This window comes from Hippocampus bargibanti, linkage group LG08 (genome assembly GCF_051943395.1).
Source record: "Hippocampus bargibanti isolate YZ-2025 linkage group LG08, ASM5194339v1, whole genome shotgun sequence".
Classification (NCBI taxonomy): Eukaryota; Metazoa; Chordata; class Actinopteri; order Syngnathiformes; family Syngnathidae; genus Hippocampus; species Hippocampus bargibanti.
Genome location: NC_142741.1, coordinates 23896374 through 23912535, shown reverse-complemented (window position 1 = coordinate 23912535; position 16162 = coordinate 23896374). Strand labels below are relative to the sequence as shown.

Here is a 16162-nt window from a genome sequence, read left to right as displayed (position 1 = left end):
TCCGTTTGAAATTTTACTTTTACATTTCACAGCAGCAAAGTGATGAAAGGAATGAAAGTAGGAAAACAAAATACATGAACTTTGTATGTATGTATGTATGTATGTATGTATGTATGTATGTATGTATGTAATGCAGAAGGGATGGGTGTAGTCGCATTGGTTTCGTCTTGTAATTAACATTGGAGATAACAAAATTGTTGTTTTTTTTAAATTTTAATTAAAATGTAATTTTTTTTAATAACAAATTATATATATGTGTGTGTGTGTGTGTGTGTGTGTGTGTGTGTGTGTGTGTGTGTGTGTGTGTGTGTGTGTGTGTGTGTGTGTGTGTTAAAATCTTAGGGGAGTAAAAGAAGCTATTTTCATAAAACAGCAAAACCCTTCACTAAATCGCCATGGTGGGGTGAGGTTCAATTTGGATCGTTCGTACGACAGACTTCTTAGGCAACATAGGCTTAGTTTACATTGCTTGACTTGAATTAAAATTGTATATATATATATATATATATATATATCCATTATGAATCCTATTTGGTGTTGCATTCAAACACGAAACCTTGTGTTGTATGATACCTTGACTGCTTATGTAAATGTCTGGCATCGTGGCATCTCATGACATTCCCGTGTTTTCATTCATTCCCAAAGAAGTGACATAAATAAGTTGATGGATGAGATCACGCCGGTGGAATGTGTTTGTCAACACTCGGGATTAAGTTTGAACTTGGGGTTGCCCGGCCGATGGTTTTATAATGATCATGAATTCGGGTGCGCTCACACTAGATGCAAGGAGCTAATAAAAATATAAAACTGTTGCATAGAGACACTTAAAGGACAACCGACACTATTTTTTTGTTTCCTAACTGACATCAGAAAAATGTTTTATCGCATCTAAAATACCAAAAATACGCAGGATGATATTTTTAGTCAAATGCAAAACACCAATAAAAATGACAGTGTCCCAAAACTACTTCAAAATGACCCAGGAAATGGCGAGTTTCAGAAGGTCCCGCCCTCTTGTTCGTGACGTCACGGAAGGACATCGTGCCTTGCTCTAGAATCAAAACAATGGCTTTAGAGAGTTCAGATTCGGAGAAGATGCTTTCTTGTTACTCATCCAGTTGAGAATATGATTCCAATAGTTCCGAAGAGGAAAGCATAAATGTTTGCAATCGATTAAAGAAGTCTGTCTGTATCATTTTGAGGCATCTGGACTCCAATGTAGCGCCCAGAAAATGCACAAGATGGCGCCCAAGCTCTGTTGGAAATGGGCTGATTTGTCTGCTGGGAATTTATGTCAACTAGTATCAAATAGTAGTCTTGGTGCAACACACAACAATTCCCCATCGCCGTTATTTATGTAGTTTTGCTTCTAATTTCGCCATCTACACGAAGTTTTCAGACCAATCAAAGTACCCAAAATGCATTGTGTGTCACTTTCTCGGTCAGGGGCGTTCCTTCAGTGACGTACGGTGAGGACTCGTCACCAACTCAAAAACAAGACTTCCTGAATATTCAGCGCGAGTCTTAAAAGGTAAAATATAGCTATATGCGGTGGAATCTTTGTAAAATACGCTCAGTAGAAGTCATTTGAAGCCATTTTACAAATTATGGACGCAACATGTCCGTTGGCGTCGGTTGTCCTTTAAAATATGCACATTGACATTTTGGATATTTCATACTTAAAAAGTCACTTTTCATAATGAGAGTGTAATGGTGAGATATTGCCATTTCCTGGACTGTGTGAACCGAAAATCCAACCGAGCTTGTTTGTTGACTTTACTGCGGCCGTCTGCGTGTGGCATTCGTTCTCTTCCTGCCAAAGAGCTCTATTATGCGGCTTGACGCATGTGTCTCCTTCCCCCCTCTCACGTACGCTCAATTAGCGCCATACTTATCTCACACAGCGGCTGATTTTGCGTCATTCTTTACTTTCAGGATACATACCATTCACGTTTTTTTCGCCCTGCACTTAAAGGACAACCGACACCATTTTTTTTTTTGTTTCCTAACTGACATTAAAAAAAACGTTTTATAGCATCTAAAATACCCAAAACACGCAGGATGATGTTTTTGTCAAATGCAAAACAACAATAAAAATGAGTTAAAGTGTCCAAAAACTGCTTCAAAATGACACCGGAAATGGTGAGTTTCAGAAGGTGCCGCCCCCTTGTTCGTGACATCACTATTGGTCACACACTGCCTTGCTCCAGAATCAAAACAATGGCTTCAGTTTCGGAGTAGATGCTTTCTTGTTACTCATCCAGTTATGAATATGATTCAAATAGTTCCGAAGAGGAAAGCATAAATGTTTGCAATTGATTAAAGAAGTCTTTCCGTCTCATTTTGAGGCATCTGGAGTCCAACGTAGCGTCCCAGAAAATGCACAAGATGGCACCCAAGCTCCGTTGGAAATGGGCTGATTTGGCTGCTGGGAATTTGTGTCAACTAGTATCAAATAGTAGTCTTGGTGCAACACACAACGATTCACCATCGCGTTATTGATGCGTTTTCCCAGCCAACACGATGTTTTCAGACCAAACAAGTACAACAAAATACATTGACGTGGTGGAAGGACTGTCATTTTCTCGGTCAGGGGCGTTCCTTCAGTGACGTAACATGAGGACTCGTCACCTAACTAAAAAACTTCCTGAAAAAAAGTCAATCATTTCAGGCGGGCTTTTTTACGATCCCATTTGTCACGAACTAGTCAACCTACACTTTGGGATAGAGTGCTTTCACTCACTTGTAATTAGCACGCCTCAAACATCGGCTCGCAGTAGCACAGTAATGAGACATGTTGGACAAAAGTGCACACGGTTGCCCGTCCCCCAAACTCACGCGCACACACACACACACACACACACACACACACACACACACACACACACACACACACACACACACACACTGGGGCTGTCAGTTGGAAGCGCTGTGACGCACTTCGTGCCTCTGTTAATATTGCACAGCAACTCCATGAGCATTCCATGACAGGCATTCCTTATCATGATGAAGGTTGCCCACTCAGTCGAGCAGCTGCGTGGCAATTTAGCAACCCTTTGCAGATTGTCTTTCTGCACTCTTGCGTCTCACCTTTCAGAGACGAAACTCAAACCGCCGGCGGGCAGCTGCCTTTTTAAACGCACCGCCGTCTACTGCTCGCTCGCAAATGGTTGTCAAATAGTTCATCTTATTCAGGTTTATCCATCCATCTCTCCCTATCTATCTATCTATCTATCTATCTATCTATCTATCTATCTATCTATATGTCACGGTTTGCGAGGTGGTGATGGCGGGTGCGGATCCCAAAAAGCAGGCAGGAGGGAGCAGGAGGTTGTTTGACAAATTGTATTAAAATAAAAGTCAGCAGGAACAAAATGTAAAACATCAAAATCATCTGAACAGAAAAAAATACAAAGTATCAAAAGAAGACCAAAAGTAAAAGTCCGCCAAGGTTAAACAAACACATGCACAGCATACACAATGCATGCAGCAAACAAGCAGCAAACAATGGACCGACACCGGATGGTCGTGCCGGGTGTCCTTTTAAGTGTCAGTGATTAAATGACCAGCACCTGCGAGGCTGCAGGCGGGGCCGACAGCGCCCCCCGTTGGTCGCCAACCAGATCATGACACTATCTATCTATCTATCTATCTATCTATCTATCTATCTATCTATCTATCTATCTATCTATCTATCTATCTATCTATCTATCTATCTATCTATCTATCTATCTATCCATATTTAGTCTGTATCTTTGAAAATGTAAATTTCATACACATGTATATTCATTTTTTTAAACGCATTCAACACATTAAACATTGATGTCGATTTTTTTTTCGCCTGGCCGCCTCTGTGTACAAAGGTCATGGGTTAAAATTTGCTATGTTTGATATGTTTAATGAACAGATGATTTTTTTTTTGCAAGCACCAGCATTGGGTGCAAACCAGATTGTCACGTAATATTGCATTTGGATGAGCACAGAGTGTCAAACTGACTTCAGTTTATCGATCAGTGCCAGAGTCTCACACTACAGTACGGTGGGGTAGGATGCCAAGTCATTTGGATCAGCTTATTACATCATACTATAAACACATTTTAATCATTCGCAAATAAAACTCAGACTTTTTTTCCCCATCGGCGGCTTTGTTTACCTGCATTGCATCGCACAAGGTCATCCTGACGTCATACGCGCAAGCGTGCAGGATGTCCTTGTTGAATTGGTTTTGTTCTCCCCGAAGTGTGTCATGTGTCATGCTGGCATAACAGCCCGGGAGGTTAGGGGTGGGAGTGGGGAGAGGGTGAGGGGGACAAAATGACAATGAGCATAGGCAACAGTCAGGATGAGTGATTTGAGCTAAAACAGCCCGTCATGTCGCCTCTTTTCAGATTTGTTGAGCTCATTAATTGATTCACTGCCAAACGATGTGCAAAAATGCCATTTTCACTCAAACTGCGAGATCCACAGAATTTTGAGTTTTAGGACTACATAAGCATTCAATTCAGCGTGGGAAACCTTAGACCAGGGGTCGGGAACCTTTTTGACGAAGAGAGCCATAAATGTAAAATATTTTGACGTTTTTCAGTGAGAGCCACAACACGCTCACACACGCACGCGCGGCCACTTTTCAACAAAATGTCAGAATTTAGTATTTAAAATAACTTGATTGTACTCACCGTTAACATGAATGGTTTTCGGTTTCTCGTGATTGGTAAAAATCCAGCCGAACGATCGGAATGAAAGTCAACTTGCCGGCTCCATACGCGAAGTTACTGCTAGCTAGCCGGCACACGGCTAATTAGCTTCCACACTTGCTATGCAACATACTTCCCACAGAAGTATGTATATTGATGTCACTGACATTCGCCTGTTTCATTGATGGTATTGTTTCTTTGCAAATTAGAATCAGAACCTTTTCTCTCCACAAAGGCGAATCCTCAAGCTGAAGTGTACTTTGTTTTTACTTCTCGGGCTCATTTAAAGGGGCGTTTACCTGTTTCGACTGACGGCCAGTATCACCCAATCAAAATTACGCTTTCCGCCAACCTCGCTCAGTATCACCCAATCAAAATTGCGCTTTTCGCCAAACGCTGCCCCAACAGAAAATGAACAGAAAAAAGCGAGAATATGTATTTAGATTCATCGGCGAGCCATATGCAATCATCAATAGAGCCATAGGTTCTCAACCTCTGCCTTAGACTCTCTTCTTTCATTATAAAATAATTGTTAATTCCTAAGTTATATGGGTCTGCCGTTATCTAAGCTTGAAATGGGGGCTGCTGTACAAAATACAATACAATTAACATATAGCGCTTTAACAACAGCTGAAGCTGGAACAAAGCGCAAACATGGACAAAAGGCAAATGTTGCCCGCTTGTGGAAGGGACAAAAAACATTGCCACAGGTCTGACCAGCGCTTTATCGCCCCCCGCAAGAAAAAAACATAACCCAAACAAATTCGGGAATGGCGCACCACGTCATACTTTTAAATTCCCGAATAAATAACGTTTCACAATAACTTACCCGCCCCCAGTTCGTGACGTCACGCCAAGACGTCTTGCATTGCTGGAGAATCAAAACAATGGCTTCAGATTCGGAGAATATGATTTATTGTTGCACATCCAGTTGTGAATATGATTCAAATAGTTTTGAAGAGGAAAGCATACATGTTTGCAATTGATTAAAGAATTATATGTGCCATTTTGAGGCATCAGGGGTGGGAAATGTATCACACAAAAAGAGGCAGAAAATGGCGTCCAACCTCCTGTGGGGACTTAATCAGCCCATTTCCACAGGCTGATAAATTCCTTCCATGGAGCTTGGTCGCCCTCTTCTGGCAGCTTTTTAGTGCAACACGAGGTTTTCAGACCAAACAAGTACAGTAAAATACATTGACGTGATGGAAGGACTGCTACAATGTGTCTTTTTTTCGGTCAGGGGCGTTCCTTCAGTGACGTCACGTACGGACTCGTCACCAACTCAAAAACAAGACTTCCTGAATATTCAGCGCGAGTCTTAAAAGGTAAAATATAGCTATATGCGGTGGAATATTTGTCAAATACGCTCAGTAGAAGTCATTTGAATTCATTTTACAAATTATGGACACAACTTGTCCGAAGTGTCGGTTGTCCTTTAAGTGACCAAATATGGTTCCTTTACTGTATGAAGATTAAAATCGGTTTCTTATCACTTGTCTGCTTTGTGTTTAAACACACTGCAGACAAACCTTATGATCATGCAGGGTGCGATCCTGAGCCTGTAAAAAGCGAGCGAGCACGACTGGATGGTCGCAATGCATGCATTGACGTCAGAGGTGTGTGTGTGGTGGGGGGGGGGTGATCGGGATGATAGGGGTTCTCTGGATGGAAAATCCTGAGTCACCATAACAATTCTCACAACACACAATCATGACCCTGCAAGGCCTTGGAAGGAGAGATATTTATGTGACAGTCATAAAAGTGGTTTGAAGATATGCTTTGCTCTCATTGCGCCAACGCTCGATCTTCTGATAACTTGTGTTTGATTAATAAGCGCGTTTTTCTCAATACATATGTTCGCGGTGTAATCGCTAGTTGCCAGGTCACTTTTGTTTTTTTTATTAATTTTTAATTAATTATCTTGTCCTTGTATGTCTTTTTAGGAGAGAGAGAGAGAGAGAGAGAGAGAGAGAGAGAGAGAGAGAGAGAGAGAGAGAGAGAGGGAGAGAAACGCATGGAGCTATTTCATTGACCGACCCACTCCACTAATGGACGTGACAATCAAGCTGCTATCAGCGAGCCGCCGCGGTGTGACGCAAGCTCCGAGTCGCGGGGTCGTGACTGCAGGTGCCACGGTTGCATGACGCCCTTCCTCCTCATCACCAACCCCCACTCTTCCGTCAATTATTTGGATAATGATAGCCTGAGGGTTGTGTGTGGGTGTGCTTGGTGGGGGGCCGTGATAGGCAGGGCACCGGTGACGAACTTCCTGCTCGAAGCTGAGTGCTGTGTGAATTAGTGATGTGTCGGTCGCAAACGAATCGGCTCTTAGAGTCGTCTCTTTGAAGTGAACAGGTCTTAATAGGGAGCGGCTCATAAGAGCCGATAACGCAACCCCTTCGGTTAAAGTCGCACGTGATTGGTCAAATCCGTGGTAGAAGACACACATGTGCGCGCGCGCACACACAGGAATATAAATAAAGTCACATAAATGTTAAAAATGATATGTATTGTATTTTTTGGGGGAGTAAATTAATTTAAAGGACAACCAACATCTCCGGACAAGTTATGTCCATAATTTGTAAAATGGCTTCAAATGACTTATAAGGAGCATATTTTACAAAGATTCCACGGCATATAGCTATATTTTACGTTTTAAGACTCGTGCTGAATATTCCGGAATCTCGTTTTTGAGTTGGTGACGAGTCCGTACGTGACGTCACTGAAGGAACGCCACTGACCGAAAAAAAAGACACATTGTAGCAGTTCTTCCATCACGTCAATGCTTGTTTGGTCTGAAAACCTTGTGTTGCACCAAAGAGCCAGAAGAGGGCGTCCAAGCTCCATGTAAGGAATTTATCAGCCTGTGGAAACGGGCTGATTCTTCAAAACTATTTGAATCATATTCATAACTGTAAACGTGACGTCACTGAAGGAACGCCCCTGACTGAAAAAAGGACACATTGTTGCAGTCCTTCCATCACGTCAATGCATTTTGCTGTACTTTGGTCTGAAAACGTCGTGTAGGACCAAAAAGAGGCAGAAGAGGGCGACGAAGCTCCATGTAAGGAATTAATTAAAGCCTGTGGAAACGGGCTGATTAATTCCTTACACGGAGCTCTGCCATTTTCTTTTTTGGATGCGACATTTCCCACCCCTGATGCCTCAAAATGACACGTAATAAATTCTTTAATCGATTGCAAACGTGTATGCTTTCTTCTTCAGAACTTTTTGAATCATATTCATAACTGGATGAGTAACAAGAAAGCATCTTCTCCGAATCTGAAGCCATTGTTTTGATTCTCCAGCAATGCAAGAAGTCTTGACGTAACGTCACGAACTGGGGGCGGGACTTTCTGAAAATGCTCAATTCGCAGCTCAATTTTTTTGCAGATTTCGGACACCAAGTTATTTTTATTGGTGTTTTGCATTTGACTAAAAATATCATACTGCGTGTTTTGGGTATTTTAGATGCTATAGAACGTTTTTCTGATGTCAATTAGGAAACAAAAAAGTGACGTCGGTTGTCCTTTAAGAGTTACATAGACAAATTACTGACATCACACATCATTACATAAAAATTTTAATGGGGGGTGAAAGTCATTTCAGAACGTAACAAGTTACATACAGCCGTCACAGCTTCAAAATCTGGCACCACTCAATTATTCCTACAATATAAGCGGGAGGGTAGAAACTTAAAAAAAAAAATACAAAATAAAAAAGAGAGGGAGAGAGAGGCAAAAACAAGAATCGTTGAGAATGGTAAAAGGAAGCAAGTTGTCCTGACTTGTGGTTCAGAAACGCCCCGAGCGCTCTCTGTCTCTGGAACGGCGTCTATCGTGGTCGCGTCCGCCCCCTCGGCCTCCTCTATCCCGGTCCCTTGAGCGGGATCGCCGGTCTCTGGAGCGTGACCGGGACCTGTGACGGCTACGCGGAAGAGGAGCTAATTAACAATCACTTCCAAATGCTCAAGAATTTGCAGTGTCAAACTGTGGTCGGCATAACAGATAAGACAATTTGGGGATATAGTGATACCTTGGCTTACGAACTTAATTGGTTCCCAGACAGAGTGTGTAAGGCGAAAAGTGTGTATCCCAAAAATTTATTTCTCATAGGAAACATTTAAAATAAGAATAATCCGTTCCCAGGTCGCCATAAAACCTAATTTTCTACTTTCTAATTATTTTAAAACTACACAAAATATACCTTATTTAATGTATAATAAATGTGCTATGGTATTAAAATTAAAGAAATAAACTATACCGTATAATAAAGTCGTTTATTTACCTTTTTGATGGTCGTTGATGGCTTGATGGAATGGATAGCTTTTTGCATAAAGTGTCTCAAGGAGCTCTGGGTTGTACATATTGGAAGTTGTGATATTGCAACAGATGCAAGAAGACACACTACAAACATCATTAATAGCTTGCATTTTCATTTCAAATTGAACTGATGGCTAGTGCGGGTTATTTGTGGACCCTGATTGATGGGAATTTTAACCTTGCAGTCTACACTCTGCCTTTGAACTATCAAAGTTGAAACGAGTCATAATTTCACTGTTTTCTATCCATGTTGTCATTCTCTGTCATCTGCCTGTCTCTTTAATGTTTAAACCACCTCCCCTAACTGCTGCGTTCTTGACCAATCACGTGGCTTTAACCGACGACTGAGGGCGGGGGATAGAGGACAACAAAAAAAATGTCGGCAGCCATTTTCTTTTTCGGAGAATGGCTTCACTCTGTCTGTAACCCCCCCTCCCCCACTGCTACGTTCTTGACCAATCACGTGGCTTTAACCGACGACTGGGGGCGGGGAATAGAGGACCAAAACAAGCCGGCTGCCATTTTGTTTTAGGAGATCATTGTGGCAGCTCAGTGTGTATCCCAAAAAATAGCTTGTATGCCAAGGTAAAATGTTCATAAATGTAACGTTTGTAAAGCGAAGTTTTCAAGCCAAGGGGTTCGTAAAGCGAGGTATCGCTGTATTTGCAACACTGACATGGCTAACTCGACAGGTAAACGTACCCTGCCTTCCGGCGCCGTCCATACAACTCTCTCCTCAGCTCACGCGAGATGGGCTTCAGGTGCATGAAATTGCAGAAACCACCTCGAGTGCATTCCCTGCGAAAGGAGGAACACTCAGAGCAACGAAAGCATACAAGTTGACACTTGAAATGGACCGGCGAGATTATCCATCGATATAAGCGAGATAGATATCATTATTTTGATTGAGACGACACTCAGGGTTAATAGAATAATTCATTCATTTCAATACTGGGTTCAAGTTTAGGTTGTGTTGCCACAGCAGGTTCAAGTCGTACATTTTATTTCTTAACTTATTAACTGCCATTCCCAAATTTATTCAGGAATTAAAAATATGACGTGGAGCGCCATCCCCGAACTTCAGGTTTTCTTTTTAGGGTGTCGATAAAGCACTGGCCATAGCATCTGGCGATGTTTTTGCCTTCCACAAGGGGGCAGCATTTTCCTTTTTTCCCCATGGTAGCGCTTTGTTCCACCTTCAGCTGTTGTTAAAGCGCAGTATAAACCACTATGTATGTATTGCATTGTATTTCGGACAGCTGCCCTCATTTCAAGCTCTTATAACTCCAGACTCATATAATTTAGGATTTAACATTTTTTTTCTGAAGTCAAAGGTTTCTTATTGACTGTTTATGTCATCCTAAAGCTCAATATTCTGTGGGTCCTGGAATTTGAGTCTTCTTCTTTTCCTTTCAGCTTTTCCCTTCAACGGGTCGCCACAGCAAATCAGTGTCCTCCCTGATCCGCATGTTTGTTTTGGCCCAGCTTTTACGTCGGATGCCCTTCCTGACACAACCCTCTGTATTTATCCGGGCTTGGGACCGGCACAAGAAGACATATGTCCCTTTGTGGCTACAGAACAAGCAACTCGCTCAGTAAAAGGCTCCCAAACACAAAATGGTCGTCGGCACAGCAACATTCTTCTTCATTCACCATTTGATGAATATAATACACTCTGAAAATAATTGTTTTTTTTTTTATTTTTAAGTTTCAAAAAGTGACGTGTGTGTGTAATAATTAAATAATTAATATGCAATAATTAAACAAACACATAAATACAAATAAATAACTGGGCAACCAAATAAATACAAAAAGAGTGAAAATGACAAAAACATAGACATAGTGCACCATTCCCAAATTTGTTCAGGTTTTGTTTTTTTCTTGTTTGGGTGCTGATAAAGCATTGGCCAAGGCCTCTGGCAATGTTTTCCCTTCCACAAGGTGCAGCTTCGGCTGTTGTTAATGCGCTATACAAACCAATATGTATGTATTGCATTGTATTTATGACAGCCGCCCTAATTTCAAGCTCATATAACGCATGACCCATTTAATTTAGGATTTAACTCTTTTTCCTTATGAAAGAAGAGAGTCTACGGTTTCTAACCCTATATTGAATGATTATGTAATCCTAAAACTCAATATTCTGTGGATCTTGGAATTTTAAGTGCCAATGACAAAAATCCTAGCACTGTAGTGGACACATTTTTGCACGCCTGGCAGTGAATGAGTTAATTTAGAATTTGGGGGGAGAAAAAAAATAGCTACCACAATTCAAAACACACATACACTCACCCCATTTCATACTGGCGACAGCAAGCTTCCCTGAAGTCTGTGACAGGAGAGAGCTCAGCATGGATCGGCTGCCCGTTGAACCAGCGATTGTTAAGGTCGATCACGGCTTTCTCGGCATCCTCCTCACAACGGAACTAGAAAAGGAACAATCAAAATAGTCAAATAAATACAAAATTGCTAAAAAGAAGAGATACCAGACACCCACCTTAACGTATACGTTCCCCACAAGGTGGTCTCCTAGGTTGTCACACACGTTCATTTCCTCCACCTCCCCATATTTCTCCTCCATTTCTGCAAAGACCTCCTAAAAGCGCGACGGGAAACAGTCAAGCTTCATCTTATTTGTGTCTTGAAACAAACTGCTGCTCTGACAAAGCATCAACGTATGAGAAAACTTGCCTCAAAAAACTCATCGTAGTGTTCCTGCATTTCCATGTCACTGATGGCACCTGGTGGACACAACGGAGAACGACAATGAGGCACACGTTCGGCGCTTGTGATATCGCTGCAGTTTTCCAATTATTTCGCAAAATGCTTACAGGTGAGGCCGTCAGCAGACTGGGCGCTGTTCTGAGGGTTACGGTAAATGTTCAGCAGGGCGATGGTCTAGAAAAAACAACATGCACAACATTCAGGAGGCTTTTTAATTAGTTAAAATGGAGGCGAACAGACAACTTCAATTGTGTACCGTCCATCAGAGCACTTAATATACTCAGTGGACATTAAAGGACAACCGACGTCTCCGGACAAGTTGTGTCCATAATTTGTCAAATGTCTTCAAATGACTTCTACTGAGCGTATTTTACAAAGATACCATCGCATATAGCTATATTTTACGCTTCCTCACCCTACGTCACTGAAGGAACGCCCCTTGACCGAAAAAAGGACACATTGTAGCAGTCCTTCCATCAAGTCAATGCATTTTGCTGTACTTTGGTCTGAAGACTTTATGTAGGACCAAAAAGAGGCGGAAGAGGGTGACAAAGCTCCATATAAGGAATTAATCAGCCTGTGGAAACTGGCTGATTAATTCCTTACACGGCTTTGTCGCCATTTTCTGCCTTTTTTGGGTGCGACATTTCCCACCCCTGATGCCTCAAAATGACACGGAATAAATTCTTTAATCGATTGCAAACATGTATGCTTTCTTCTTCAGAACTATTTGAATCATATTCATAACTGGATGAGTAACAAGAAAGCATATTCTCCGAATCTGAAGCCATTGTTTTGATTCTCCAGCAAGGCAAGACGTCTTGGGGTGACATCACGAACAAGGAGGCGGGACCTTCTGAAACTGGCCACTTCCGGGTTCATTTTTTTTGTTGCAGATTTTGGACACTTTAAGTCATTTTTATTGATGTTTTGCATTTGACTAAAAATATCATACTGCGTGTTTTGGGTATTTTAGATGCTATAAAACGTTTTTCTGAAGTCAGTTAAGAAACAAAAAAGTGATGTCGGTTGTCCTTTAAAGGATAACCGACACCATTTTTTTAGTTTCCGTTGCGATCAACACTGTTTTCAGACGAAAAAAGTGCCCAAAATGCATTGTGTGTGGCTTTGTCGGTCAGGGCGCGTTGCCGACGTGACGTCACTTAGGGGCATCGTCATCAACAAATGAAATACAGTAAAGTCTCGTTATATCGATAGTCCCGGTTATATCGATACTATTTCTATGCACGCACGGAGAAAATTCCATGCAAACAGGGTCGGATATATCGATAGTCCCGGTTATATCGATATTTTTTCGGACTCCCTTGAATATCGATATAACGAGACTTTACTGTACATTTGGGCTCCATGTAAAAGTTGTCATTTGTGTGCATCAAGTTGCATTGTTACGGTAATCCCATGCTTGATTAGAGCCAGATGTTATAGCCCTGGTTTTTCGAATTGCATTTGGAGCTGTTTTAGTGAGGAGACACATCTTCACCAACTTTAATGGCATTTTAACCTATGGTGTATTTCTATGCATGTCATTACTTGACAATGAATACTGTTCATGGGATTCTTTCTATTAAATTGTTACTTTGTCGTGGTAATAATGAAAATATGTCCACTAATTCTAAAACAATATGCCTATCATTTAGGTTGGGGAGTCTTTATACAGAGATAATCTCAAAATTTCGACCTTTACATGAAGCCAAATTGCTGGTCTACAACACTGCAACAATGAAGATAATCAACTATTTCAATTCAAATCGGTACTCAGTGAAAATGCATTTTAACCTCATGGGATTATACTGGTGGTATTTGATACAATATTTTACTTGTATGATGCAAAAAAATATATACATTTACCTGGCTGAAAGTGGGTTTATTGTGTAATCTGGAACAGCGATCTCCATGTCGACAGGCACCGATTTTAAAATAAAAGGAACAGTTTACTCTGGAGAGGGAAGCACACGAAAGAAGCCAAAGTTCAGTTGAAGTAGAAACATACAAGGAATAGAGCAGGACATCTCAAAACTCTGAGGAATGTTGGGAGAAGTCATTTGAAAATGTGAACACATGAAGAGATGTTGCATTATGTTTACACACCGAATTTCACAATTTTTAGCACCCCTGATTAAACGTTGCTCTTATTTTCTAAACATTTTTAACCCTCTAAATGGGGTGAGGAGATGGGGGGAGGAAAGAACGTCCAACCTTTGATTGATTTGCATTAATACAGCGGGTGGGAGAAAAAAAAAACTTACCTTAAATTATTGTGCCTTCATTACAAGTGACCCAAAAAGATGCGTACCCATGAAAATTTCAATTGCGGCCTTGATTAAAAAGCTATTTATTTCAAATTACAGCCACACATTAATCAGTTTATGGAAGACCATTCAACAGAGTTTCAGCTATTTTGGTCAATTTTTAGTCAATTTATGGCTTTCCCAAGTTGTGTTCCAAATGTCCACCATTTTGTGGACAAGCAAACCTGTACTTATCAATCACTTTTACACACTCCTCTTTCGGGAGAAACATTGAATTGTCTTCCATAAACTGAATAATGTGTGGCTGTAATTTGAAATAAATAGCTTTTTAATCAAAGCCACAATTGATTTTTTTATAGGTACGCATCTTTTTGGGTGACATTAAACACTACTGACGTTAATATTTTGTACGAGTCCTTTTCGCAGACAAAACAGCACGAATAAATACTTCATATTAATCGACGTGAAGATAATGTACTTTATGCTGATTTTTTTCACATCCTGATGCAAAAGAAATTCAAAATAAATATGTAAAAATAATTAACGGTAATTAACTATCCAATACTACAATTTATTGAGAAAGTAAAGCGGGAATTTTGCTGATCAAACTGAGCACCAGCAAGAAGGCTATTGTATTTTAATGCTCAAAAATAAAATACAATTACAAATCAATTTTAATCCGTATGGGGGAACGTGTCTAATGTGCTACTGTAGTGCGATAGTGTGGTCAAGATGCTACATAGCATGCTACACGCCGTTTTTCATTCAAACAAAGACTTGACTTGAATGCAACCATTTATGTCCTTAAGCCATAAAGACGCAGCTCACAGTAACTCAATCGATTAAACGGTTGTAATTTTAATAAGTAACGTTAACATGTGCGAATATTGCTGAACTCTTCGCTAGGTTGACGTTGCAGGCCAAGAAACGCACGCAGCGCGGCATTTTTTAGCTAGCCAGCAAGCTAACCCTACCTAGCGTTAGCCGCCAATAATCTAGCTCTTCAAACGCTGTGCTACACAGCATGCTTACAGGAGCATGGGAGCACCCGTGGACGTAAAACATAAAGAGTCGCCGTTACCAAACGCCTAATTATTGATAGAATTGCCTACTTGTCTTTCTCCGTCCCAAAAATCGACGCCAAGTACTCCGCCATCTTGGCTAGCCTGTGTTCTACAAGCAACACCACGTTTCCGTCCAACCCCTTCACAATAAAATAAAACCCGTTTCAAACAAAAGTGGTTAGCATTCTCCGCTATACAGTATTGGGAATTTGGGAGCTAAAAGTAACTCCTTTGCGCGTATTCTAGGATATTACTACACGGTTGAAATCTTTTGAATAAAAAATAAAACAATTTAATATTGATAGATAGCAATTCACTCAAATCATTTTTATCACATGGTTTTTCTCAATTTGTCAGAAACAGTGAAATACTACACAAATGTTTAAAAGATGCAACACAAGAAAAAACATCGTTATTTCGAAAGACAAACACGTTTAACAAAAACACAGTTAGGCATTTCAGTCTGGAATAGCTTTCAAAATAAGAGTTATACTATTTTATTGTGCAAATGTGCTTTTCATAATTGCATTGATTTGTGTGGGCCCATAAATTTACTATCTTCTTCTTTTCCTTTCGGCTGACTATAACGGTTTAATTTAAATTTTTTTGACTGAATAGGCCCAACGGTAAATGACTCCAGAAAAAAAATGATTGTGAAGTTCCAATTTATAGGCAATATCTTCTGAGGTACACACCAATACACATCTTTTATAAATATCGGGCAGATATACCTTCAGTATCCAGTAACTCTTTTCCTTTTGGCTTTTCCCTTCAGCGGTCGCCACAGCGAATCAGTGTCCTCCATTTTACCATTTTGTGCATCCTCTTTTCTCACACCAGCTACCTTCATGTCCTCTTTCACAACATCCATAAACCTCCTCTTTGGTCTTCCTTAAGGTCTCCTGCTTGACAATACATTCACTCTCTCCTCAGGACATGTCCAAACCCTCTCAGTCTGGCCTCTGACTTTCTCTCCAAAACCTCAAATATGAGTTGTCACTTTGACACACTCATACTAAGCTTTTGGAGATTCAACTGATTCACTGTGGCGATCCCTGAATGGAAAAGCCAAAAGGAAAATAATG

General features: G+C 40.7%; 1 protein-coding gene across 1 annotated transcript; it reads right to left on the bottom strand.

Moving 5' to 3' along the window:
- Window positions 1-8034: 8034 nt before the first annotated feature.
- On the bottom strand, window positions 8035-15203 carry u2af1 (U2 small nuclear RNA auxiliary factor 1). The gene is made up of 8 exons (XM_089002401.1): window positions 15126-15203; window positions 13613-13700; window positions 11851-11917; window positions 11711-11760; window positions 11517-11615; window positions 11312-11445; window positions 9722-9817; window positions 8035-8624 (listed from the first exon to the last, which is right to left on the bottom strand). Exons 1-8 carry the CDS (start codon window positions 15167-15169, stop codon window positions 8492-8494), a joined length of 711 nt encoding a protein of 236 aa, XP_088858527.1. The 5' UTR covers window positions 15170-15203; the 3' UTR covers window positions 8035-8491.
- Window positions 15204-16162: the final 959 nt, after the last annotated feature.